General features: G+C 42.4%; 1 protein-coding gene across 3 annotated transcripts in view; it reads left to right on the top strand.

Annotated features, from left to right (window-relative positions):
• Nucleotides 1–26070, top strand: part of TIAM2 (T cell lymphoma invasion and metastasis 2) — a 234088-nt gene that overhangs the window by 120746 nt on the left and 87272 nt on the right. For all 3 annotated transcript variants that reach the window (XM_026649744.1, XM_026649741.1, XM_026649743.1), the window contains 4 exons: nt 533–1735; nt 4866–5301; nt 15356–15528; nt 17765–17989. In XM_026649744.1, coding sequence (XP_026505529.1) covers nt 533–1735; nt 4866–5301; nt 15356–15528; nt 17765–17989 — 2037 coding nt within the window. The remainder of the gene's footprint in view (nt 1–532; nt 1736–4865; nt 5302–15355; nt 15529–17764; nt 17990–26070) is intronic.

The following is a 26070-nucleotide window of genomic DNA, read 5'->3' as shown; positions in this document are numbered from 1 at the left end:
CAGATTGGCTCTTTTTAATCATGAGGTAGGGGTTTGCTGAACAATTTATTGAAGGAACATTTTATTGCACAGAAGCTAGTCAAGCTGAAACTGCAGTTTGCATGTCTCCTGGCAGCAGGGGTTTTCTGAAAGTACAGTTCACTGTACATCTAAGTAGCGATTATCCTGTTGTTTCCCTTTCATTATGCAATTGTTCTTGGGAGTTAAAGGTTTTACAAGTTATAAGAAGAAAATGTTGCCAGGGGGGGGTGTGGGAGGAGGGAAGTGTTGAAATGATTTCAATGGGGTTAGACGCCAGCATTTAGTAGCTTTATAGCAGGGTAACAAACCACACAAAGAATGAGCTTTCCTGACCTCCTCCCCAGCCCCTAATTATTAAATACTGAAAATGGTTATTGACTCTATTGTGAAAAAAGTTGTTTCATACAATAAAAAAACTCTGTTTCTTGTTTAGAGTGTAAAAGTGCTTTATTCATCTTAGTTCTTCATCTTCTGGCCACTGATACTAATGAAACTTTTTTTCTTAATTTAGTGGAAAATGGGGAATTCAGAAAGCCAGTACAGCCTTCATGGATCAAAAAATCACACTAATGCTGCATCTGGTGCCAAGCAGAAGCCGTGTTCTCTGAAAATTCACAGCATTCATGCTAACAATGAAAAGTCTTGCTCCTTGCATGGATGGGGACACAGCAGCAGTGGCACTAGCTACAAATCGAGATCACTAGCCAGAAGCTGCCTCTCTCACTTCAAGAGTAACCAGCCTTATTCACCTAGGCTCAGTGACACAGTGGCAAAGACCTCTAAAAGCAGTATCCATGCCAAACACAGGACAAATGCCTCAGGAAACTACTGCCAGGGAAGCAATGCGGCATTTTTTCCTGAGAATGGTTTCCACTATATTGGCCTTGAAGCTGCAAGTAATCATGTTGCCTCCAGGGAATGCAGTGGACATATTTTAAATTGCTACGGAAAGAATGAGAGCCTAGCATCAACCCCACCACCAGATGACAGGAGGAGCCCCAAAGTTCTCATTAAAACACTGGGGAAGCTGGATGGCTGTTTAAAGGTTGAGTTTCACAACAGTAGCAACAACAAAGTCTCTACAGAGGAATCCAATGGACCAGTCCAGCTGCTGAGGTACTCGCCTACTTTAGAATCCAAATCTAATGATCTGCTAGAGGTGAGGAGGAACTCCAGTACAGATGACACTTCAAGTCATCGTCTGTCTCCCACTGACTCAAGACTTAGATCCAGTAAAGGAAGCTCCCTAAGCTCAGAGTCTTCATGGTATGACTCTCCCTGGGGCAACAATGGGGATATCAATGAGCTGGATGGCTCCTACCTGACCAGGAGCACTCCGGATACAAGGATTCATGCCAGTTTTCCCACAAATGACAGCAAAAAGTCCTTCAACCAAAGTTCATCTCTTTCCTCCCTCCGCGATCTATATAAGGATACAAATTTAGAAAGTAGCCCATCCTCAGCTCTCAGGTTGTCTGATGAATACATTGGCACTCATGCCAGTTTAAGCAACCACGTTTCTTTTGCCTCAGACATTGATGTTCCCTCTAGGGTAGAACACAGAGGCCCCACACAGTACTCTTCTTATACCCTCCCATGTAGAAAATCCAAACCCCTAAACGACGATGCCTCCAAGAAGGATACATTAAAAAGCAGGATGCGACGCATCAGTGACTGGACAGGAAGCCTCTCTAGGAAGAAAAGAAAACTGCAGGTATGTGGGAAAACTCATCCTAAAGTCTAGTACTGAGAGCTGTAGACACCTTCCGTTAGTGTAATACCTGCATTTTATTTGTTTTTCCATAAGACTACTCAATGATTGGTGAAAATTCCAGCTATCTCTAATTGTCATTTAGGGAAGCAAATACACCAGTGAATAGATTCTCAAGTCACTGGATTTTTCATGAGATGGACTGGATCTTTTAAAATAATTACAGTGTTAAAGCAAAGTGATATCTGATCCTGTGGATCAAAACATAATTTGTAGCCCTGAAAATGCCTATAAAAATAATCTGAAATGTGCAGTAAAACAAATCCTTAAACATGGGAATGTGCACGTTGTAAATATATTTTGTAAATGTTTTCCCTCTCATCACCAGTGTTAGCTGTCATCCCTCTCAAGTTAGGAAAGGACAACTCAGTTATATCTCCAAATCCAACTGTAGACAGCAGGGTTTTTGGTTAAACCTGTAGTTTTATGGAGATGTTATTATCTAGCTGCCTTCTTCCTATGTATGAACCTGGCTACATAAGTCTCTGGGTATCAAAGCTGAAGTACCATCTGGTTAGTTAGTGGGTGTCTCTTTAGAACAGTTTAAGGCTAATCCCATCAATGGGAACTGAGGATAGCTGTGATCAAGACTAAAATTCCTGTCTCCTGCTCTAGGTCCCAGAATCAGCTCCATAAAGGCCAGACTGCGCCTGGCCTTGTAAGAACGCACAAGTGGGGAGTACAGAAACTTCCCTCTCTCCCATAACGCCTCCCATGAAAGGGCTGGCCAAAGTTGCGCTCTCTGTGCTCTCCTCGGTTTAGGGACTGCTCCCTTCTAAAACTGCGGGGGTGCAAGCCACCACAAAGGTGAGCAGAAAGGAGGCAGAGCCATGTACCTGTACATCTTCATACCGTCCAGCAGTACTGTCTAGATGAATAGGAGATCATACACTGCTCCCTCTAAGGGATGATGCAGCAACTGTGCTTCCCCAGTGTGCTGGGAAGATTTGGTAGGCATTGTGCCATCTTGTGGCATAATCTTCCTGGAGCTCCTCCTCACTCCATATCACAACCAGTGTGTGAGCCACACTGACTTCAAGGCACAGCATACAATATTAAGGGCCAGTTTGTGCCAAGAAATCAGGTTAATTTGAGGGTTGCCTGTGTACATTCTAAGAGATGTTAGAAGGGTCTCTTCCAGTTTCAAACTTAAATGTATTGTCTTGGAACATAATCTTTAAATTAAATTTGGCATTTCTGAGCCTACTGCTGCAGCAGCCTTCTTGCTGAAAAGTGATCTTTCTTGTGAAATCTGCAGCGGCATGGGATCTCACTGTTGCTCTTGGCTTTATGTTGGAGGTCATCATACTATCAAAACATGACACAGCTTCTTCCAGTACATTTTTGATGTGCAGCATCTAGGATGTGAAAATAAATGCAGTTGCTTTCCAAGCTTCTGGTGTGACTAGTTCACAGGAGAGCCGTGTTTGTTTACTTTATCCGTATGTAGAAGTCAGAGTGCAAATAAATATTACCATAGAAGCAGTGTAAACTTGAGCAAAAAATAACATTTTCCTGGGTAATAGTTGTACTTCTGGTCGAGCTATTTACAGCCCCTGGGTATTTTCAAGTAAAATTTGTTAATTTTTTTTTCTATACAAAAGGCAGCAAATACTTTTTCTTTTGCTTATTCTTTAAGCATAATGTATTTTTTAAGAATGTCAGTAATATACAGTTGGATGGGAGATAAATCCTTCCATCAGACTGGTGGAATGGTTCTTCTTGACAGTGGAATTTAGCTTGAAGAGCCCAATCTTGTGAAATACTAAGACACCTGAGTGCCAGCTGAAGTCACTGGGCATTTAGTTGGGAATTGGTCCTGCTTTGAGCAGGGGGTTGGACTAGATGACCTCCTGAGGTCCCTTCCAACCCTGATATTCTATGATTAGGGTGATCAGACAGAAAGTGTGAAAAATTGGGACAGGGTGGGGTGGGGGTGGGTAACATGCGCCTATTTAAGAAAAAGCCCCAATATCGGGACTGTCCCTATAAAATCGGGACATCTGGTCACCCTACTGGGCATTGAGGGCACTCAGCACCTTGCTGAGTCAGGCCATGAGGCTCAGATCTTCCATATAGACAGACTATTGCAGGAATGAGCGAACATTCCACATCACCAACGTGGAATTAAAATCATATGTAGAACAGTCATCTCAGAGCACTTAAAAGGGAACTGCCCTGCCCGGTTGCAGAAGAAATGAAATTGCATCATACAAGCATGAGTCATACAAATGGATTTCATAATACACTGCTGGATCTAGGAGTCAAGCCCTCACTGAAATAGCAATGTCTACAATCTTTAGAAAATATACACCACTGAATTTTAAAACCTGGATTCGTGCAAATCATCCAACACACTTTCTTTTAGTTTTAAAATGAAGTTGAGCACATTTATCTTGGCAGATAGTTGGTGAATTCAGTGGGTTTAAAAATATTTCAAATTTCAGACTGACATGTTTCAGATCCTCAGGAGGCAAAATCAGCCTACCGCCATTAAAGTAATCAATTTACATCTGTTAATCCAAAGATCCAAAGTTTTTAAATGGTCAGATATTGAAACCTTGCTACCTAGATTGAATTCAATTTCACCCATTATAAAACTCCTGTAATAAGCAAAACTAGTCTTATCAGTGTTACTGTTATAGTCAGGTCGGTGTGTAAAAGACAATGTCCCTGTTTCACGATGCTCAGGAAAACAGATTAATTCACCGTTGTCAGGAGTATATGGTTCTATTCACAATGCCCATTGGGCTGTTGGAAATCAAATCACAGCAATTATCAATGAGTTCTGAGATTTTTTTTTTTTTTTTTTTTTTTTTTGGGGGGTGTGTGTGTGAAGGCCTGTTGAGTCAGCAAACATTGCTGGTTTGGCAATTAGCCTTACTGGGATTCTGTTGAATAAAAATGTTGCAGTAATACTGACAGTAGCAAAGATTGCTTGGATTAACAGGCACCATCATGGTGCAAGCAGGCACACTTTGATGGAGTTTACAATGACAAAACATGAAACAAATTAGATGCTATAAAATATGTCTCTTCGCCATAGATTACTTGCAATTTGCATTATTTACAGGAGCCAAAATCCAAAGATCTGAGTGAGTACTTTGACAGCAGAATTGATAACCTCGCTACGGACACTCTGGCACCTTCGCAGATGTCTGGTTTACTGTGGTCACCTGGCTCTGGCCACATTCTGCCCCAGAGAAGCGAATCCACTAATGCGATCAGCAGTGATGCCCTGAGGCAGAACATTTATGAAAACTTCATGAGGGAGCTGGACATGAGCAGGACTAACGCTGAGAATACGGACACATCAACAGACACAGAGGACTCCAGCAGTGAATCACTCAGTTCCTTAGAGCAACTGGATCTGCTGTATGAGAGAGAACAAGGAGTTGTGCGCAAAGCAGGGTGGCTCTTCTTCAAGCCGTTGGTAACTCTACAGAAGGAGAAAAAACTTGAGCTGGTTGCACGGAGAAAGTGGAAACAGTATTGGATAACACTCAAAGGTAAATCATTGTTAAATTCTTTTAACCTGCCAACACAGGTGCTATCCATTGTTTGGTGGTGGGTTTTTTTTTTTTTTTTTTTTTAAATGAAACCTAGATAATGTTTTGAACTGAAACTTAGCCCCTGAAGACCTTAGGCTTTGTCTACACTAGCACTTTTGTCTGTAAAACTTTTGTCGGTCACGGGTGTGAAAAAACACTCCTCCGACCAACAAAAGTTTCACCAACAGAAGTGCCAGTGTGGACAGCGATATGGGAACAGCCAGCATGGATTTGTAAAGAACAAATCATGTCAAACCAATCTGATAGCTTTCTTCGATAGGATAACAAGTTTTGTGGATAAGGGAGAAGCTGTGGATGTGGTATACCTAGACTTTAGTAAGGCATTTGATACGGTCTCGCATGATATTCTTATCGATAAACTAGGCAAATACAATTTAGATGGGGCTACTATAAGGTGGGTGCATAACTGGCTGGATAACCGTACTCAGAGAGTTGTTATTAATGGTTCCCAATCCTGCTGGAAAGGCATAACGAGTGGGGTTCCGCAGGGGTCTGTTTTGGGACCGGCTCTGTTCAATATCTTCATTAACGACTTAGATATTGGCATAGAAAGTACGCTTATTAAGTTTGCGGATGATACCAAACTGGGAGGGATTGCAACTGCTTTGGAGGACAGGGTCATAATTCAAAATGATCTGGACAAATTGGAGAAATGGTCTGAGTTAAACAGGATGAAGTTTAACAAAGACAAATGCAAAGTGCTCCACTTAGGAAGAAAAAATCAGTTTCACACATACAGAATGGGAAGAGACTATCTAGGAAGGAGTACGGCAGAAAGGGATCTAGGGGTTATAGTGGACCACAAGCTAAATATGAGTCAACAGTGTGATGCTGTTGCAAAAAAAGCAAACATGATTCTGGGATGTATTAACAGGTGTGTTGTGAGCAAGACACGAGAAGTCATTCTTCCGCTCTACTCTGTTCTGGTTAGGCCTCAGCTGGAGTATTGCGTCCAGTTCTGGGCACTGCATTTCAAGAAAGATGTGGAGAAATTGGAAAGGGTCCAGAGAAGAGCAACAAGAATGATTAAAGGTCTTGAGAACATGACCTATGAAGGAAGGCTGAAAGAATTGGGTTTGTTTAGTTTGGAAAAGAGAAGACTGAGAGGGGACATGATAGCAGTTTTCAGGTATCTAAAAGGGTGTCATAAGGAGGAGGGAGAAAACTTGTTCACCTTAGCCTCTGAGGATAGAACAAGAAGCAATGGGCTTAAACTGCAGCAAGGGAGGTCTAGGTTGGACATTAGGAAAAAGTTCCTAACTGTCAGGGTGGTTAAACACTGGAATAAATTGCCTAGGGAGGTTGTGGAATCTCCATCTCTGGAGATATTTAAGAGTAGGTTAGATAAATGTCTATCAGGGATGGTCTAGACAGTATTTGGTCCTGCCATGCGGGCAGGGGACTGGGCTCGATGACCTCTCGAGGTCCCTTCCAGTCCTAGAATCTATGAATCTATGTTGATGGGAGACACTGTTTTGTCGACATAGTTACTGCCGCTTGTTAAGGGTGGTTTAATTATGCCAGTGGGAGCACTTTTGCCAGCATAGACCAGATACATGGGAAACCTTACAGCAGCGCAGTTGCAGGGGTACAGCTGTAGGGTCTGTAGTGTGCACAAAGCCTAATTCAGGTAGATACTTAAGTCTATGCCTAACTTTAAGTACACAAATCATCTACTCACATGCTTAAAAATAGGTATGTGCTTCAGTACCTTCCTAAAAGTGGGCCTATATTTGCACCTTCAGCTTTGGGTGGGCAGCCCTGCATTTGATACTGAAATTGGGTAATTACCTGTCCAGCTCTCTGATTTATGGACTCATGCAAAATTGGGTATGTGTCAATTTAGAGGATGCATGTGATAATTTGGCAGTTAAAAACAATTCTGGACCTGTCACAGGGTGACTAGCCCCTATAAGGGAAATTGGCCCAGTTCCTTTTTGACAAGGTAGGCGCTTCCCACTTGGGCCTGTTCAGGGATAAGGGGAAGGCACCTGATACTAATGAAAGGGAGGATGGGAAATCTCTGAAGGGGAGGGAACTCTCTGGAATGGATAGTGGAGACTGTCCAGACCAGAGAGGCTTGGGCAGGTGCCCAGGAGGGGCTGGAGAAGATGACTGCAGGAAGGTTTCAGACTCCTGCGAGGGACCCTGGGTCTAGGGTCAAACCACAGACAGAAGTGACTGGATGTTTTGGGGAAAAGACCTGGAGGGTTGGACTATGAGAGAGGAGTGACAGCCTGCAGACTGAGGGGTCAGGTCAGTGTTCCCTCTAATTTTTCCCATGCATGTACATGAATTTTGTTATATGCACCAATATGGAGGTGATGTGTGCCACGTCACCTCCATATTGGTACACATAACAAAATTCATCTGGTGGGGTGGGGCCCAGGGGTTCGGAGTGCGGGAGGGGGCTCTGGGCTGTGGCAGGGGATTGGGGATGCAGGGGGGGTGAGGATTCCAGCTGGCGGTGCAGGCTCTGGGGTGGGACCAGGTATAAGGGGGTTGGGGTGCAGGCTGCCATGGGCTACAGCAGGGAGAGAGGACTCCCCCCAGCTCTCTCTCCCTGCAGCAGCACCTGGGCTGGGGGAGAGAGGCACCTTTCCCCACCGCGGCAGCTCCAGGGCTGCGGTTGCGAGATAGGGGCCTCTCCCCTGGCCACGGCAGGTCTACAGCAGATCCGGGGCTGGGAGAGAGATGTCTCTCCCCGCCACAGCCCTAAGCTCCTGCGTGGCGCTTAATAGGCTGCTGCGTGGCCTCGCAGCTTAGAGGGAACTTAGGTCCTGGTGATAACATGAGTCCTGCATGAAAGGATAACACCTTACCCCCAAAGCTGGTGAAGGCTTACTCAAAGTAGTCCCCCTGGTGATACTCACACCTTCTTGTCAATTGTTTGAAATGGGCCACCTTGATTTCATTGAACTCATTAGCACTACAAAAGTGATTTTTTTCCCCTCCCTTCTTGTCAACTGTTGAGAATAGCCCACTTTCACCTTCATTGAATTGGCTCATTAGCACTGACCCCCCACATGGTAAGGCAACTCCCATCTTTTCATATGCTGTGTATTTATACCTCTCTACTGTATTTTCCACACCATGCATCTGCTGAAGTGGTTTTTAGCCCACGAAAGCTTATACCCAAATACATTTGTTAGTCTCTAAGGTGCCACAAAGACTCCTCATTGTTTTTGTCAAAGTAGCAGAATATGCTTGGTTTTTGCCATGGATCGTAAAAGGACAGCCTGAGGAAAAAGGTGTCTAGCAGAACTTGAGGTGTGGCATCTGTCCTGGGTTTGGGAGTTGGGACAGACTGGGGAACAAGTAAGCAAACTGAGGTACAGCATGCTTGCAGGGCTGGGACCGTCCAGGAGGGGACGCAGTATTGCCAACCTTAAGAGGTCAAAAATCATGAGTTGGATCCCCAGAAATCATACGACTGCCCCAAACAATCATGAGATTTAAAAAAAATAGTGTTTTTTCAGTCTGTTTTTTGATTGTTGAACTGCCCCTGCAGTGTTGCCAACTCTCTCCAATGTGTTGGGTAAGGTGTTTTGGTGCCTCTGATGCAGGACTCTCGCACCTTTGCATGTCCCTATCCAGCAATTCATCTTGCCCTCACCATCAGTTCAGCCCCCTTCGGTTCAACTGCCCCCAGCCCCCCATCAATTCAGATCCCCCCCCAGCCTCCCCCAAGCCTCACCACTGCACCTCCTGGCATTCTTCACCCTTCTCCCAGGCCTGGGAGGGCTGTAATGGGGTCCCCACTCCCCCTTTTCAAGTTGAGGGTGGGGCACCTCTGGGAGCTCTTCACCCCCCTCTGCCCCTTCCCAGGATGGATGCTGCAGTTTGGGGGAAAGAGGAGCAATATCACTGTCTTGTCCATGTTTTTAAAGGTGGTGGTGGGGGGGGGGAGAGAGAGCAGAGTTGAGCTGAGCTGCTAAGCTCTTTGCTCCCCCCCCTCCCCTGTGAGAAAGGTGATCATAGGGGAGAGATTCTGCTGGCTTCTGGCTCAATTTCGCAGTGGTACTGGAGTTTCTCGTATCATCACAAGTCGTGCTCCAGCACTCTCTGAAATCCCATTGCTCTAAAAAAAAGTAATAATCATGAGAGTTGTCAATACTGGGGATACTGTGTGGCAGGGAATCACTTTTATTAAAAAGTGGAATCCCACTTGCAGCCACAAAATTGTTCATGTGTGCATCTAAGATTGGGTGTCTTTCTAAACGATATGCTCTGGTTTAACCAGATGTTATTCTTAATGAAATTCTATGGCCTGTATTATGCAAGAAATCAGGTTAGGTAATCAAGATGGTCTGACCTTAAAAATCGGAGTGTCTGTAGTTGGACATAGAAATGACTACTTAGCACACAGATGGGTGCTTGTGTTCACAATTTCCTCACCTGTGCATTTTGGTGGGGCAGAATAGTTTCCAGTTTTTTTAAATTTGTCCTTTTTATTTATTAGAACAATACTGACTAATTACCTGTTCCTGAGCAAAAATTTACTCTTATTTTTGGGGATACTTTTTGAGCCACTAAATGACTATGAATTCATGTACTGGTAAGCCAAAAACACTTTTATTTTTAATACTTCTACATTCCTCTTTTCGCTTATAAACACACTAGACTGGTGGTTCCCCACCTCTGGTGTCCACAACGGTATTTCAGGCTTTTGTGACAGATCCTCCTACTAATCTTCCTTCACTAATGATGAGCATCGGTGCTAGTGCCAGTGTATTACTCCTGTCATCGTCCATTCACTTGCATGTGGTTCAGCCCACAGCTTAGGTTACTCCAACCCCCAGTCTCAAAGGTTCAGAGCAAGCCAAGAAGCATTATGGGTTAGAAAATGCACAGCTGAATGGGGGGCCATGGACATTTCCCTGGGTTAGCTGAGGCGTTGAATTCGGAGTTTACTAGGGTGACCAGACAGCAAATGTGAAAAATCGGGACGGGGGTGGGGGGTAATAGGAGCCTATATAAGAAAAAGACCCCAAAATTGGGACTGTCCCTATAAAATTGGGACATCTGGTCACCCTACTCACATCTGTAAGTGGGTATAAATTGACTTAATATATGGGTCAAAGGTAGCCCTTGATGCACTGATGCTGTGGCACAGACAGTTCCCTGTGGTGCTGCTGTGTGGTGCACTGAGATCTCTTGAAGCCTTGATGTGTCAACACAGACAGTCAGTTCCCCAGCATCATGGCCCTGGCTGTCCTGTGCACCACGTAAGCATGTAATGGAGAGCCACGTGCCTCTGTGCTGCAGCACTGACACATAAAGGGCATCCCATAGTGCTGCTGCCTTCTGTGCTGAGGGGGTTAAGGCAGTAGTGGCAGAGGAAACCCTTCTAGCACCTAAATCTCAACAGAGGGGCACTGGATTCCCTTTTGCCCTAGAGCCCTGGTACTCCCCAGTCCAGCCATGGCTCCATGTCCACGGCACAAAACTCTCTTCTCTCCTATGGCACCTCACATCCCACCGATTCCTCCCCACCCGTTGCTGTCCCACATCACCGCTGCCCTCTACACCAGGAGTTCTCAACCTTTTTCTTTGCGAGGAACCGCCCCCCCCTCCCAACATGCTATAAAAACTCCATGGCCCACCTGTGCCCAATAACTGGTTTTCTGCATACAAAAGCCAGGGCTGGCATTAGGGGACAGCAAGCAGGGCAATTGCCTGGGGCCCCATGCCACAGGGCCACCCCACCGCAAAGTTGCATTGCTCAGGCTTTGGCTTCAGCCCCAGATGGTGGGGCTCAGGACCCTGGGCTTCAGTCCCATGTGGTGGGGCTTTGGCTTTCTGCCCTGGGCCCCAGCGAGTCTAACGCTGGCCCTACTTGGTGGACTCCCTGACACCTGCTTGCAGCCCATCAGGAGCTCCCGGACTGCTGGTTGAGAACCACTGGTCTCTCCCACCGACAAAAAAAAAAAAAAAAAAAAAAATTCCACCCCCAACGGGAGGCGGTAGTTTTATCCGTGGTTGAGCTCTCCTGCCGACAAAGCGCTGTTCACACCGGCACTTTTCGTCAGTAAAACTTTTGCATTCGGGGTGGTTTTCTGTTTTTTTTCACACCCCTGAATGACAAAAGTTTTACCCATGGAAGTCCAGTGTAGACAAAGCCTTAATTAACAGGTTAAATCACTTTTCCTTATCACTAGACTGAGGCAGTAAAATGAATCATGCCTGCAAATAGCATATGTAAAGAGAAAAAGCAATATCTGAATACCACCCTTTCCTCACCTTTGTTTAGACACTGAAGTGTAAATATGAGTTTAATCTGTCTTTTGAAAGATTTCTTAAAGTACCAACAAAACACCTTATGCTAAATATGTTACATAATAAGACTCACACAAAACAAGTGTCTCTTGAATGCTTTTCACATGGGATTAGTGTTATAGTTACCTTCATGGTGCTGGATCTTTTTGTCTTTGTTAGTTGTTCATAAATAAACATTTCCTTGATCATACATACACTTTACTTGTCTTGCAAAGATTTTTGTTGCCAAAATAAACGTGTCTATGTGGATTTCAAGGCCTCCTTCTTTTATTTTAATTTAATGTATTTATTTATATAGCATACTATATTAAGATCAATAAACTTGCTTCAGAACTCCTTGTGTAGATTTTGATCAAATCTTGGTTTAATTGGTTCTTGAAATTTAAATAACCAAGATATACATACATTTTTAAAAGAGCCATGTATGTGAATGAGAACAGCATGTTTCTCTGCATTCTGTTGATATGTGTTTAATTATAAATATGCAAAAGGCTTACAACCTTCTGGTTACCTACCAAACTTGGATTTATCAGTGTCCTGAGGCCTCCACTTTACTTAGTATGCTGACAAGACCTGAGCTTGAATAGTAAACCTTTAACAAGGGGAACTCTCCTTCCCATCTGTCCCCTCTAATTAATTTATTTTAACAAGGGAAATTGCTTTCCCACCAATTCCCCCTCAGTACAAGCTTTGATCAAAACACATAGACTATAATCAGTTCCAGTGCAGCATCAGGAATATGGAGAATGTGTGGACCTATCTATTTATAAGGATCATAGTTCTGCTGTTACTTGGCTGAACTCTAAAACATGCCCTGCTCCTCTAAAAAAACTTAATATTAGTGGAAAACTACCAGGATAAAAATATGTATTAAAATACCCTTCCTTATGTTCTTATAACACCTTGAGGATATTAGAAAGAATTTAAAAATAATGTAATTTACACTTTTTATAAACAGAACAGTAAATCCAGATAGGTCAAAAATACTTTGAGATGGTACAGTGCTCTCTGACTGAAGAAAACTGGGAAATATATACAAGAACAAAGCACCAACCCATTAAAACTAGGCTTGAATTCTAAACCTCTAACCCAGTCTGTGCATAACCTCATAACCCAGTTATGTTTGTGCAAGGTGTGTGTGCATAGTGGCTGTAAAACGCTGCTGCTGCTGATGTATGGAAGTGCAGAATTTGGATTTGGTACTGCTACGCCCACTCTGCTGAGCTATAAGTGACTACACTAGGCGCAATGCCTCTTATTTCAGAGCAAATCATGCCCCTGTCACTGCATCTACACAGAACCCTTAGTGTGGCTCTATTGTATGGGGAAGCAGAGCATAGCAGGCTGGGGACAAAGCTGCGGCTACACTGGCCAGTTATGTCAGACACCCTAGGTGTGTATGTGTTTGTAGCGAAGGGCACATAAATGTCTGTGTAGGCTGCTCCAGCTATTGGACTGCAGTGACCTCAGTGGGGTATATTAGGGAGAGAATTCTTTCCTCTGAGTATCAACCTAGCACTCAGGCCACCTGGGTGCTAATTTCTGAATTTACTGTTTACATTTAATTCACACTAGAGAATGAAATGAGACTGGTCAGATTCACTTTTGTTTCTCTTAATTCTCTATAGAGATGGGTCACAACCAGAACATTGGCGCCAAACTCCATAAGTCCTTAACAGCCAGCATGCACCTATCTCTATAATGGGTTAAACTGGAGAGCAGAATCCAAACAACCCTGACTTGTGAGAACATTTGAAGCTGGAGCCGGTTTTACATCTAAACTTGGTGACCTAGGTTGCACCTCCAGTTCTCATGAACTAGAACACTGTGATTTTTGGATTTCCAACACTAGTCAGGGGAACATTAAAAATGGGGGAGGAAATCTATTTTCAATTAATTTTTTTTAAAAGAATGTGTAAAATGGAAACATTTCTATTTGTATTTTATGTTGTATAACATCCCCATCACACACCACCATAAGAGCGCGCACACACGCGCGCGCGCACACACATAGAGACGCACCACTATTCTCACAATCACCACTTTATAGCAAAACTTAAATTTTGGCCCTAAACTGCATTACAGTGCCTCCTAATTTGAAAAATGGTGGGAAAAGGTAGAATGTTAATCCTTGTTTGTCTCAGTTTCAAACCCTTTACTGTATATTTCTATAGTTCGGGACAGATATATATATTCATAGATTAAAAAGCCAGAAGGGACCATTGTGATCACCTAGTCTGACCTCCTGTATAACACAAGCCATAGGAATTCCCTGAATTAATTCCTGTTTAAATTAGAGCATATCTTTTAGAACAAACATTCAACTTTGATTTTAAAATTGCCAGTGATGGATAATCCACCACAATCCTTGGTAAATAGTTCCAGTGGTTAATTACCCTCACTGTTAAAAATTTGCACCTAATTTCTAGTCTGAATTAGTGTAGCTTCAACTTCCAGGTATTGGATCTTGTTATATCCTTTGTCTGCTAGACTGAAGACCTTTCTATTATCAAATTTCTCTTCACCATGTAGGTACTTATAGACTGCAATCAGGTCACCCCTAACCATCTCTTTTTGTTTTTTTTATATATATATATATATAAAATGTGTGTGTGTGTGTATGTGTATATGTATGTATGTGTGTGTGTATATATATATATATATATACACACACACACACACATATTATATATATATATATATATATGATTATCAGCTTAGTTACTGAGTTTTAGTTCCAGGATGCAGATGTGGCAATCTATCTGGTATGTCATTCTATCTGAAAAACTGATAATGCGGTCCAAGAAAGGGAAATCCTTTAAAACATCCAAGTTATTTGGATAGTGATCAGTGTCTTACTACAGAATTTGCAGATAGAAACAAGGGAACCAAAGTTAATCTCCAGAGATGCTTACTCATTTTCTACAGTATTTGAAGATCAAAAGTACTGAGCGTCTGCTAATCCCCTTTAGCAAATATTAAGGTTTCCCAGGTGACTGGGTGAGAGAAAACTGGCTCCATAAATGACTAAATAAACACAACAGCTTCTTCAGCTGAGCAGCCTTTCTATGTGCTCTAGCACAGAGGTTTTCAACCTTTTTCTTTCTGAACCCCCCCCACCCCAACGTGCAATAAAAACTCTAGGGCCCACCAGTGCCATAGCAACTACTTTTCTGCATACAAAAGCCACAGCCAGCATTAAGGCAGTTGCCTGGAGCCCCATGCCACAGGGGCCCCCACAAAGGTACATTGTTCAGGCTTCAGCTTCAGTCGCAGGTGGTGGGGCTCAGAGTCCCAGGCTTCAGCCTCATGTGGTGAGGCTTCATCTTTCTGCCCTGGGCCCCAGTGAGTCTAATTCTGGCCCTGGTTGGCAGACCCTCTGAAACCTGTTCACGGCTGCCTGAGGGACCCCAGGTCCCTGGTTGGGAACCACTGCTATAGCATTTTGACATTCTAAGTTTACTAAGCTATAATTTATTTTTTCAGCCCAAGTCTGTCTTTCAGAAAACATTTTTCCTGTTTATTAGTTATCAGTTTTCCCTTCTTATTGACAAAGCCACCATTAACCTTTGCCTTTCTCTTGGTTTAGTAATACTTCTCTTTCAAACTCCAATGGTGGACCGCAGTGTGTCTTGCATCTTAATTCTTTATTCCTACAGCATGTAGTGTAAAAGAACTTTGGAAGCTCACTTTGTTTCTCTTTTTTTCAAAGGTTGTACCCTGCTGTTTTATGAGACTTATGGCAGGAATTCCATGGAACAGAGCAATTCACCAAGATATGCTCTGTTTGCAGAGGACAGCATAGTGCAGTCTGTCCCTGAACATCCCAAGAAGGAAAATGTGTTTTGCCTCAGCAATTCTTTTGGAGATGTGTATCTATTTCAGGTAATGATAATATTTTTAATTTGTCTGTATATAATTAGTAATGTGCTGTGTGCTGATTGACTGTTTGCTCCATAGTTCAGTGGTTTGAACAGTGGTCTGCTAAATCCAGGGTTGTGAGTTCAATCCTTGAGAGGGCCATTTTCGGGATCTGGGGCAAAAATTTGTCTGGGGATTGGTCCTGCTTTGAGCAGGGGGTTGGACTAGATGACCACCTGAGATCCCTTCCAACCCTGACATTCTATGAAACAATCCTCCCCCTCCTGCTCCTTTACAGTCTCTTCACCTTAGTTTCATTCCACAGCTATCCCTCTTACCCTCTCCTCCACTGCCCTGTCTGTCACTCTCTTTCCCTTCCCTTTTCTTTCCATTTATCTGATCCCCTCCCTTCTGCCCCCAGAAATTGTGGAACTAACATGCTGTTTGCTGCAATCACTTTGTTCACACTCCCTGTGTGTTCTACTCCTTTACCACCCTGTGTCGGTCCCATCTATTTAGATAGTAAGCCCTTCAGGGTAGGGACAGGACAGTCAGCTGCTCTGTATTTGTATAGTGCCTAGCACAATGGGGCCCCATTCTTGGTTGGCCCTTGTAATAAACATGATTAATAGCAGTAAGCTATCTATCTGTGCTAATGTGTGTGTTATCTACATCTGTTTGTTTTTAAGACAAATCTTAGTCTGTACCTCAGACTTTCACTCAATCCTATCTTCAAGCAAAACTTTCATTGACGTGAATGGGGATTTTTGCCAGAGGGAGGACTGAGTGAAAACCAAGGCCATGTTCTCTACTCCATTAACGCTGTTTTTTGCTGGTTGGGGAAGGGAAAGGTAAGGGGTACGTAAGAAGAGGTGGGAACAGGGAGTGTAACCCAGATGAGAAGCAGAGGAGAGGATCAGAGTCAGTCAAGAGAGACAGAAACGATGAGAATTAGACAGCCAAATGTCATGTGAGCGTAAGGTGAGCAGTGTACTGTGTAACAGTAGAACAATGATGTTCAGATAGAGGACAAAAGAGATTGAGAAATGTCTGGTCCTGACAAGGAGGAGGGCTGCAGGCATGAAATTAAAACAATACTTAACTGTGATAACTGTTGCTGCTGTCATGATTTTAGAGCTTCTCCAGATCTGTCACTGGTCCATTCAGGTGCATGATACTTCATCAGTGAACTCAGCCAGCCAGAGCTACAGAAATAATGGAGGGGCTGGAATGGATGGGGTTAAAATAAGCAGAGTGTAACTTATGTTGTAAGGCATCTATTAGCACTCCACAGTTCTATACGGATGGACCCACCCCTGACTCCATTAGCCTCAAAGGGAATTTTGCTTCCGCTAAACATTGACGTTTGGAACCCAAAAAAGTAGTTAATAATCTAAGGAAACTAACCACTTGTCTATATTATTGGAGAGGTTCATAACGTCGAGCCATCCTCCTAACGAAAAATACATTGCTGCAAAGCTGTATTTTTTTTAATTGATGTTTGCAGACACTTCATAAAAACGCATCCTCCCTTGTCCTTCTGTGCTCCCTCCACTAATTTGTGCTTGTTTAACTATGCAGACCCCTATCCTCGGAAATCAGTTTTGTGGCCACCATCCCTGTGACCAAATCAGATTGGAGGAAACTTACCTTCATAGCCTGTCAGTTTTACTTCTTAACTGGCTGGAGGGTTGAACTTCACCTCCACAACTCTCAGAAATGCTCTTGTGCTTGCTGATTCTACGGCACTCATAGGCCTGGCAGGACTCACAAGTGAAAGGTTGGGTGTAGCAATCATGGGGTACATCTACATTGCAATAAAAAACCCATCACATTGAGTCTCAGAGCCTGGGTCAGTTGACTCGGGCTTGCAGGGCTCAGGCTGCGGGGCTAAAAACTGCAAAGTAGACGTTAGGGCTCAGACTGGAGCTCAGGTTCTGGGACCTTCCTACCTCACGGGGTCATGGAGCCTGGGCTCCACACTGAACCTGAACATCTACACTGAAATTTTATAGTCCCACGGCCCAAGTCAGCTGACCTGGGCCAGCCACAGCCATGCCTGGGTTTTTTCATATCACAGTGTAGACATACCCCATGAGACAATGGAGAAAAGGCTAGCAGCAACCTACTTAACATAACTCTACACACATGCATAATTTAAAGTATCAAGCTCTTAAAAATCAAAGCACCTGACAAAAACTTTTTAGTATCACCTAAGTCCTCTTTGATTATAATGTTGCTTTCTTGCTCTGTTATGTAGGCAACAAGCCAGACGGACCTGGAAAACTGGATTACAGCAATACACTCGGCTTGTGCTTCCCTCTTTGCAAAGAAACTTGGGAAAGAGGACACTGTCAGGCTTTTGAAAAACCAGACCAAGAGCCTTATCCAGAAGATTGACATGGATAGCAAGATGAAAAAGATGGCAGAATTACAGCTCTCAATTGTCAGCGATCCAAAAAACAGGAAGGCCATAGAGAATCAGGTATTACTAATAATGTATTAATTTCTACTACTGAGTTTTGTTACACAGGCTCGACTACAAAGGCTCACCTGCTCTGGGCTCAGATTTTGTTAATGTTCCCCAGGCTTGGAGAACAAGTGTCCCTATGGATTCACACTTCAAAACAGGGAAATCACTGGCAGCTGTACAATGCCATACAAAAGACCTAGCCCGTGGTTATAGACGCTAACTACTACAACTTTGCCTGTAAGGACGACTAATCAGGTTTCCACATATGGAAATGGATATTTCTGTAGCATGCTGCAAAAGTCAAACAAGGTCTATGTTATACTTGTGTTGGGTGAATTGCCAGACATTCCCGTCTTCTGCTCTTGTTGCTTATAGTTTATTAACTGCTCATTTAAGAATTAAGAATGAAACAGCATTAACATATGGAACAAAACCAGGAGACAGTTGTGGAATCTGAATTCTTAATGTTTAGGGCGAAATCCTCCAGTCTCTTTACACAAGACTTCCAAGGCTAGCTACACAAAAGGACTTAAGCACCTAACTGTCACTTTAGGAACCTCAATCTACCCCCCCGAACTCTGTAGGCACCTAAAGTTGCTCGGTGCCCAATACTAATGTTGGCAGTAAAAGTTCCTGATCTGCCTATGTTTCTGCCTCTCAGCCTATGCACAGCAGCCCCATGCCAGGTGTCTGGATGCCTAAGCCCCAAAGCAATGCACAAACCAGGGGAAGATAGGCATTTCTCTGCCTAACTTGCCTGTGGGGCCTGATCCAGTAAGCATGTTCAGACTTTGCCTACCCTATTGGACCCCTATAGCCATGCTTACACAAAACGCTGGGTGTGCGGGAGGAGGACCTTCCTCATAACTTTTAGCTTAGTGGCTAAGTTTCTCACCTCAGGCGTAGGAGGCTCCTGGTCCAGAATTTTGCAAAACAAATCAAAAGTGTGGATCCCAGTGACTTTTTTTCCCCCCCTAAAAGTTAAGGGTGGCAACGCTCAGCATCACCACACCTAGATTCCTTTGTGAATCTAGCGCCTAGTGCCAGTTCTGCCTGGGTAAAGACTGAGGATCCAAAGCCAATGAAGTGAATAAAAAAACTTCCTTTGATTGAAGTGGGGTTTGGGTCAGGCCCTCAGTCTTGTGACCTAAACTCAGATATGAAGCCATGATTTCCAGAGGGGAGAATCAATTGTACTATACTACTTTACTTCTATTATTGAATTGCAGGTTATAATGCAGGTAAATATTTACTTATTTACCCATCCATTTAAAGGAACAGACTTTAACAGTTTAGTGTGATTCATGGATACAGCCTTAATGAGGGCATATTTAATTTCTCCTAATTACATAGTCCAAGGCTTGAATATCTCCATTGTTCCCCAGTCTGGTTCACTGAAAAAATGGGCTGTAGTCTTTTGCAATTAAAATCCATCACTGGCACTGCAGAAGATTAATTCCCGTTAAACGTCTGTTTAAGAATTTCTCGCAAGGTCAGGTGAATGACGCAAAGAGTGAGTTGGATCATTCACAAACAGCGCGCAGTTTGCGCACGATGAATTCATAATGAGACTTTTCTCTGGCTTTTATCTCACTGATTGCTATATGATCTCTTATTGCAACTGCTAAATGTTTGTTGGCCATGTCACATGGGTGAGAAGGCAATAGATAACCTTGCTTTCTAAACTCTTAATTCAGAAGTCACAGCATAGGACGCATTAAAAAGACCTTAAAATATAATTTTAAAATTAATGATTTTGAAATCACATTCCTATGCTTTAATTCTGTGTAGTTTAGTTTGTTTTTACCCAGTTTCGTGAACTGTGGCGCTATAGATTATGGGGCAATTCTTTAGTCTGACACATGGGAATTTGATCGTATAGCTTCAGTCTATATAAATGGGAGTCATGTGTATTTATCACTGTGCCTCTCCCTCAGTTTTCCTATGTATCTAATATATAACAACGTAGGCTGGTGCTCTATTTATTAATAATGATTTTAGTTACTCTTCCGTAGAACTTCATGTGTGAAATCTTGACCCCAGTGATGTCCATGGGATTTTGTTATTGACGTCATTGGACTAAGATTTCACACTAAGTGGTTAAATTTAGGGCCCAGTCCTGCACTTTGTAAAATCTCTGGGATTAGTACCATCCAAGGGAAAATTCTACTATAGGAACCTACAACTCCCCAAGACTTATAGCTTCTATCTTCCTCAACATCTGTGTTGTTAAAAAGCAAGATACTGAATGCATCTGAGGGGAGTTTAGGCAGTGGGAGATATCTACATCCCTGCAGCATGTGGTTCTTGTCACACCATTCACCAGCCTCTGAAAAGGGGTTACAGTACGGGAATCTGTACATGTGAATTTTTAAGTATGTGTACATACTGTATTTAAATGTGTGTACATATGTTTTTTAACTTTCAGGTATTTAGGAGTTTGGGGAGTTTAATAGTATTAGGTTTGAAATTTGGTGGGTTTGATTGCTAGCATTTGATAAAGAATGATTGCATTTCTAACATTTGGCAATCCAAAGAATTGTAAAGCTTAAAATAATAGTTGCCCCCTCCCCCAAAAAAAACCACCAAGAAGAAGGTGTTGTTTTTATAACTCTCTGCCTCGGGGCTTGTTGATATTTCGGCTGCCAGACAGGTAGCCAAAGTATCTCCTAGATCAGGGACTGCCTCCATCAGTAGATGTAGTGTTTTTAGAGCCATATGGGACCCCAGTCCAGTAATAGCAGACTTAGAGCCCTCTTACAAAGAATGGTGACCCACTGCATAGGCTTTAAAAGAATTAAATCCATTGTATGGGGGAAACCCACAAAGAGTCTGCTGTAACTACAGATACAAAGGTCTTGGGAGGGGCCATATCTAATGGATTAGCTGTGAGTCTGAAATCTGTTTATGCCATCTCATGGATCTGGGAGCTCGCGGATCTGGGAGCTGTGATATATTTGTCTTTGTCTACGTATATCATAAATACTTTATGGGTGGGATTTTCAAAAGCACTCCACCTTGGACTAACTCTTTTCCCATTGGAGTCAATAGTAAAACTCCCACTGAGTTACATGGGAAGGGAGATAGGACAAAGTAGAGTGCTTCTGAAAATCCCATACTAAACATCTCAGTTCATACCCTTCTCAGAACTAACAGCACTAGTACAGTTACTTTTGTCCTGGAGCTGCAGTAGCATTTTGCCACCAAACATTGTAAGTGCACATTTTTTGTACATGAGGGTCTGTACATGAAGTGGGTGCATATACACTTATCTTCAGGCACAGCTTAGGCACCCACATTTAACCACGTTGGCTCACTTAATTGTTAAACATGTGTACGGTTGTGTAGTAGGTAAATAAATCATAATATATGCTACAATCATGGGGCCCAGTTTAACTATCGTTAAAGGCAATGAAAACACTCCCTTTGACTTCAGTGGAAGTGGGGTCAGGTGCATGTCCAGGAGATCTTTAAATAGAATTATTTTGAAAAGAATATTGCAAAATAAATCAAAAGTAGGGGCCTGCATCTGTGCACATGGGGAACGTCTATCAGCTGTTTCCCTCCCTGTTCCTCTTCGTTTTGTTATGAATTTCTTTTAAAAGAAAGAATCGTATGGAATAACTTCGAGTAATATCGGCTTGAATGCATTCTGGGTTTCTTTCTGCAGGTTCTAAAATGGCAGCATAGTCATGTTTTTTGAATAATTTTGACGTAGCTGACATGATTCACATTTGCTGTGGACAGTATACTTAACTCACTTGTCAGATGGTTGTGAGGAGAGGTATTTTCTTTTTATTAGCAGGCACTAAAACAATGAAACATTGATGGGAAAAGCAGACACGTGCTTGGAATTACTTTCATGGGAGTTTTCCTAGGTTTCCTTTAGCTAAGTGTATTTTGTCTGTCACCATAAAAGCCAAAATAGCAAGATCAATAGGACTGCATTCTGCTCACCGACAGTCATCTTGAAATGTACTGTACTAGTTCCCCTTCGCCTGCCTCTACTGTCCTCTCTCTCATTGCCACTTAGAGGGCAATGCATTACATGGTTTGTTTAACATTTAACAGATTATTTTTCTGTTTAACATGTAATAGATTTCTCCTTCAGTAACAAACATTTATAAGATCATGACTTTAGTTTCAAGCTATTTTATTGTGCAAACTGAACTCCCAAGCTCCAACTTTTCATAATTTGTTTTAAAGAATGAAATTTAATACTGTTAGATAATAACATACATGAGTAAAAAGTCACAGTACCCATTCTCCAAGGAAATCTTTTCAAAAGCACTTTGCTGGATCCTTGCTGTTTTTGCTGCAAGAGAAATACAGCTTTAGTTGCAATCGATCCAGTTACGTTTTTTAAAATTGGCGCACTCGGGGACTAACAATTGATATCTAGATTTATTGGGCCAGAGCATCAGGTGGTGTAAATCACTGTCACTTCATTGAGTACAATAGACCTACACTGATTTGCACCAGCTGAGGTTCTAGCCCATTATTTTTTACTGTGTAAAATTGTCCTTCTCTCCATCCTCAGTAAAATGCTTCCATTTTAGTGATAGCTCACCACTATGGAAAGAAGTAAATAGGCAGGGAGAGAAGTTAGGGAAATGTTGCTCTGATCGTCACACTGGTGCATTTGCCATTTTGCGGATCCTGAATCAAGAAAGGAAATCAACCAAGGTTTTGAATAAAATATTTTCTTTAAACTTAAGATGTAGAGCATCTCTGCATTTGGAGAAACCGTGTTGGAGGCTGGAGATTATGGGCTGCGGGCTAATTCTTCTTTGCAGAAGGCAAGTTGCCTAATAAGTTTGGGCCCCAATTCAGCAAGTTTCTTAAGCATATGCCTAACTTTAAGCATGTGAATAGTCCAATGGGGCTACTCACTTGCCTGAAGTTAAGCACATGCCTAGTTCCTTACAGAATCAGGGCCTTGACGCTGGTGCTATGACCCTGAAATGATGACTCCTTTCCATACTGTGGTCAATATGGTAAATATTCCGTACATCTGTACTTCCAGCGATAAGAAAGTGACATTGATTGGAAAAAGCTAGCTGTCTGTCGTTTTTTCTCCCTTTGTATTCTTTTTGTTATTTCAGGATATTTTCTTTAATGTTTCTTAACTTATTAGACAGAATGGTAAATAAAGGATACTATTGATTTTACATTAATGTTGTTTTACTGTGTTCTTTCATTTTTCATCTCTTTGATTTCAAAGATCTAGTGATAGCTGAAGTAACCCTTATGTTATACAAATTCCTGGAAGAGTGCCATAGTTGCTGCTTTAAGTTCTCTGTAGGAACACATGACAAAATAAAAAGATCTTTTCACAGTCCCCTGATAGTGAGTGACTCATTCATCCAGATGGGTGCAATATGGATTGTGTCTGAGAACTGAGGAATGGAATGCAAAGAGTTTTGTGTTGTTTGTAATGTGGTCGAAAAGCTGTTTCTATAAAACAGCAGGGATTTTTTCTTTTAAATCCATGGGGCCACAGTAGGTTCCCCAGATCAGCTTCTAAGGATACATTCTGTCTGGAAAAAAGTCTCGGGGCAAAATCCTGCACTTCTTACTCATGCAAGTAGTCCTGTTGCAGTCATTTCTGTTAGCAAGGAGCACAGTGTTTTGTGTATGGGGGAAAAAAATCACATCAGTTTAAAGTGTTGGACAAATCTTTTCCTTCTCCTCACCTTTACCTGGGCTCTTTTTGCTTTGTTTGGTGCAATGGGAAGAATTTGTTTTAAAATCATATCATGTGTCAAGGATTTTTATTCTTTTTGTAACTCTGGCTCAGTCTGTGTGAGCACAAAGCTTTTTCATGTGAGAGTATTTAGAGCAATCTTTAAGTGTGTTTTGTCTATATTTGTCCCCTTTTCATATGAGTCACCTCTTACTTCTGTAACCCCATTCCAACCATTTGTGTTGAGATGGTTTTTGTTACACTGGGCTTTCCCTACCTAAAATGATCCTTCTCAGAGCTCCATGTAAAGAGCTGCATTCAAGAAGCCAGGAATAATGCAACATATTCGTGACCAGCATTGACTGGCATTTTGGTCCAGATCCTCAAAGGTATTTAGGCACCTAACTCCCACAGAAATCAGTGAGAGTTGGCATCTAAATACCTTTCAATGTCACTTTAGGTCCTTATCTGTTAACTATTTACATATATTTCAATCCTGTAGCAGATCCTATAGGTTGATAAATTAGCACAGATACGAACAGTGCAAGCATTTTAGCTCATCACATGCTATAAGGGTGTCATATATTTTACCCTTTAGTTCTTTTCCAGTTGTTTTCCAATTTCTTAATAGATTTTTCTCTGACCTAGGAGCCATTTCTCCTAGTGATCTAAGAGCAATCCTTGCTTCCCAAATCTTTTCCAAGCCTCCTTCCTCTTGCACCTCAGCTATTGAAGCTTCTTCCTCCCCAGTCCAGGTATCTGCTGCAAAAATAATCCATCTTGCTTAGCACTCTAACCATGTTCAACCACTCTACAATTCCTCTAGTGGCCCTCAGCCTAAATCATTCAAGTACCTCATCCATGTCTTCAAGATCTGCCACAATTTATCTCATTTCTATCTTTCTGCCTTTGTCTCATTTTTTTCTCTCTCAAGGCACTTACGTGGATGCTCCCTTTGTTTTTCTCCCATGCCCACCTCTCTAAAACTGGACCTCTGTTTCTGACCATAATGTATACAATGCCAATCCCTGTCCTCTTTTAACTCCCTTTCCAAAACCTACTTCTTCAAGGAGATTTATAACCTCTGGCTGAGATTTTAAAACCAATGGGACTTGGATGCCATTGATGGGAATTGAGCATCCAACCCCCCCCAGTTGGCTTTGCAGATCTCCGTCTATCAATCAAAACATTTACTATTACGAACAAAATACTTGCAGTTACCTGGAAGAATTCTAGCTTGCCATGTGGCCAGGCAATCTGACTGCCCTCTCCTTTCTCCTACCTACAATTGATAATGGCTGGGTGGATGGCCAGAAGTGTTTTCAGTTGTGTTGTATATGGGTTTTTTTTTTTTAATGTCTCAAAACCATCAAGTCTGTTTAGCTAGCCTATCATACATGTAACCACCTACCGTACCCATTATCATTCTTCTCCTCCTTCCATTCCCTTCTATTGTTTGTTGCATTGACTTTTTTTTACCTCTTGTCTTAAATTAGAAGTAGGGGCTATTGTGTATGTGCATCATGGGGTTAAATCCTCTAGTCTTAACTCGGGCTGAAATCAATGGGATATTTGCCTCATTCAAGTTAAAAGCAGAGTAAGGATTGTAGCTGCTAGCCCAAGGATTGTAATTAACATGTTGGACCAGGATGTGTTTTACTTTGAAGTTGTTGCTTTTTAGATTGTAAGTTTTCCCCTTTAGTCTTCAAGTGTATAAATCATGGGCAGGGAGAATTATCGTAGTTTAAAAGGTTTAGACAAGTAGCAGCTGGTATTGGTTCACAGTCTCCAATTGGTTCCAGACATCCTTGGTTTTGATAAGACTACAAGACAATCCCTGAAATTCCCTGCCCACAGCTTTTGCTAATGCCATTAAACGTAACATCATGATTACTGGTGCTTTTGGAGTTGATTAGCTAGCATCCTGCGTGGCTGATAAACACAGTCATGTAATCCTTTCTCCAGAAGATCCTTGCATCATCTCTTCCTGTCCCTCCCCAATTTTAGCTTATATTTATTTAAAATACATTTCTGTAGAAAAGCTTATGTGGGATTTTCAAAGGAGTTTAAGGAACTTTGGTGCCCAAACTCCATGATTTTCTGAGAGTTGGTGGGCTTAACTCCCTGAGTGTCCAGGAAAATCCCAACTCTGTTTGTTAAATGTGGGATTTTCAAATATATTCAGACTCAGCCTAACTTTGCCTCCTTTGAAAACTCCCATCACTACCGTGGGAGCTGACATTGGCAACAGCTGAACGTTTTTGAAAATTCCATTCTAAGGCTTTGTCTGCACTGCAGCTGGGAGGTGTAATTTCCAGTGGGTGTAGACTTACACAGGCTAACTCTGCTCAAGGTAGCATGCTAAAAATAGCAGTGTGACTGTCTGCACTGCAGCTGGGAGGTGTAA

The sequence above is a fragment of the Terrapene carolina genome, unplaced genomic scaffold (assembly GCF_002925995.2).
Source record: "Terrapene carolina triunguis isolate 2854851 unplaced genomic scaffold, T_m_triunguis-2.0 Scaffold85, whole genome shotgun sequence".
In the NCBI taxonomy this organism is placed as follows: Eukaryota; Metazoa; Chordata; order Testudines; family Emydidae; genus Terrapene; species Terrapene triunguis.
This window is presented reverse-complemented; position numbering and strand designations above follow the sequence as displayed.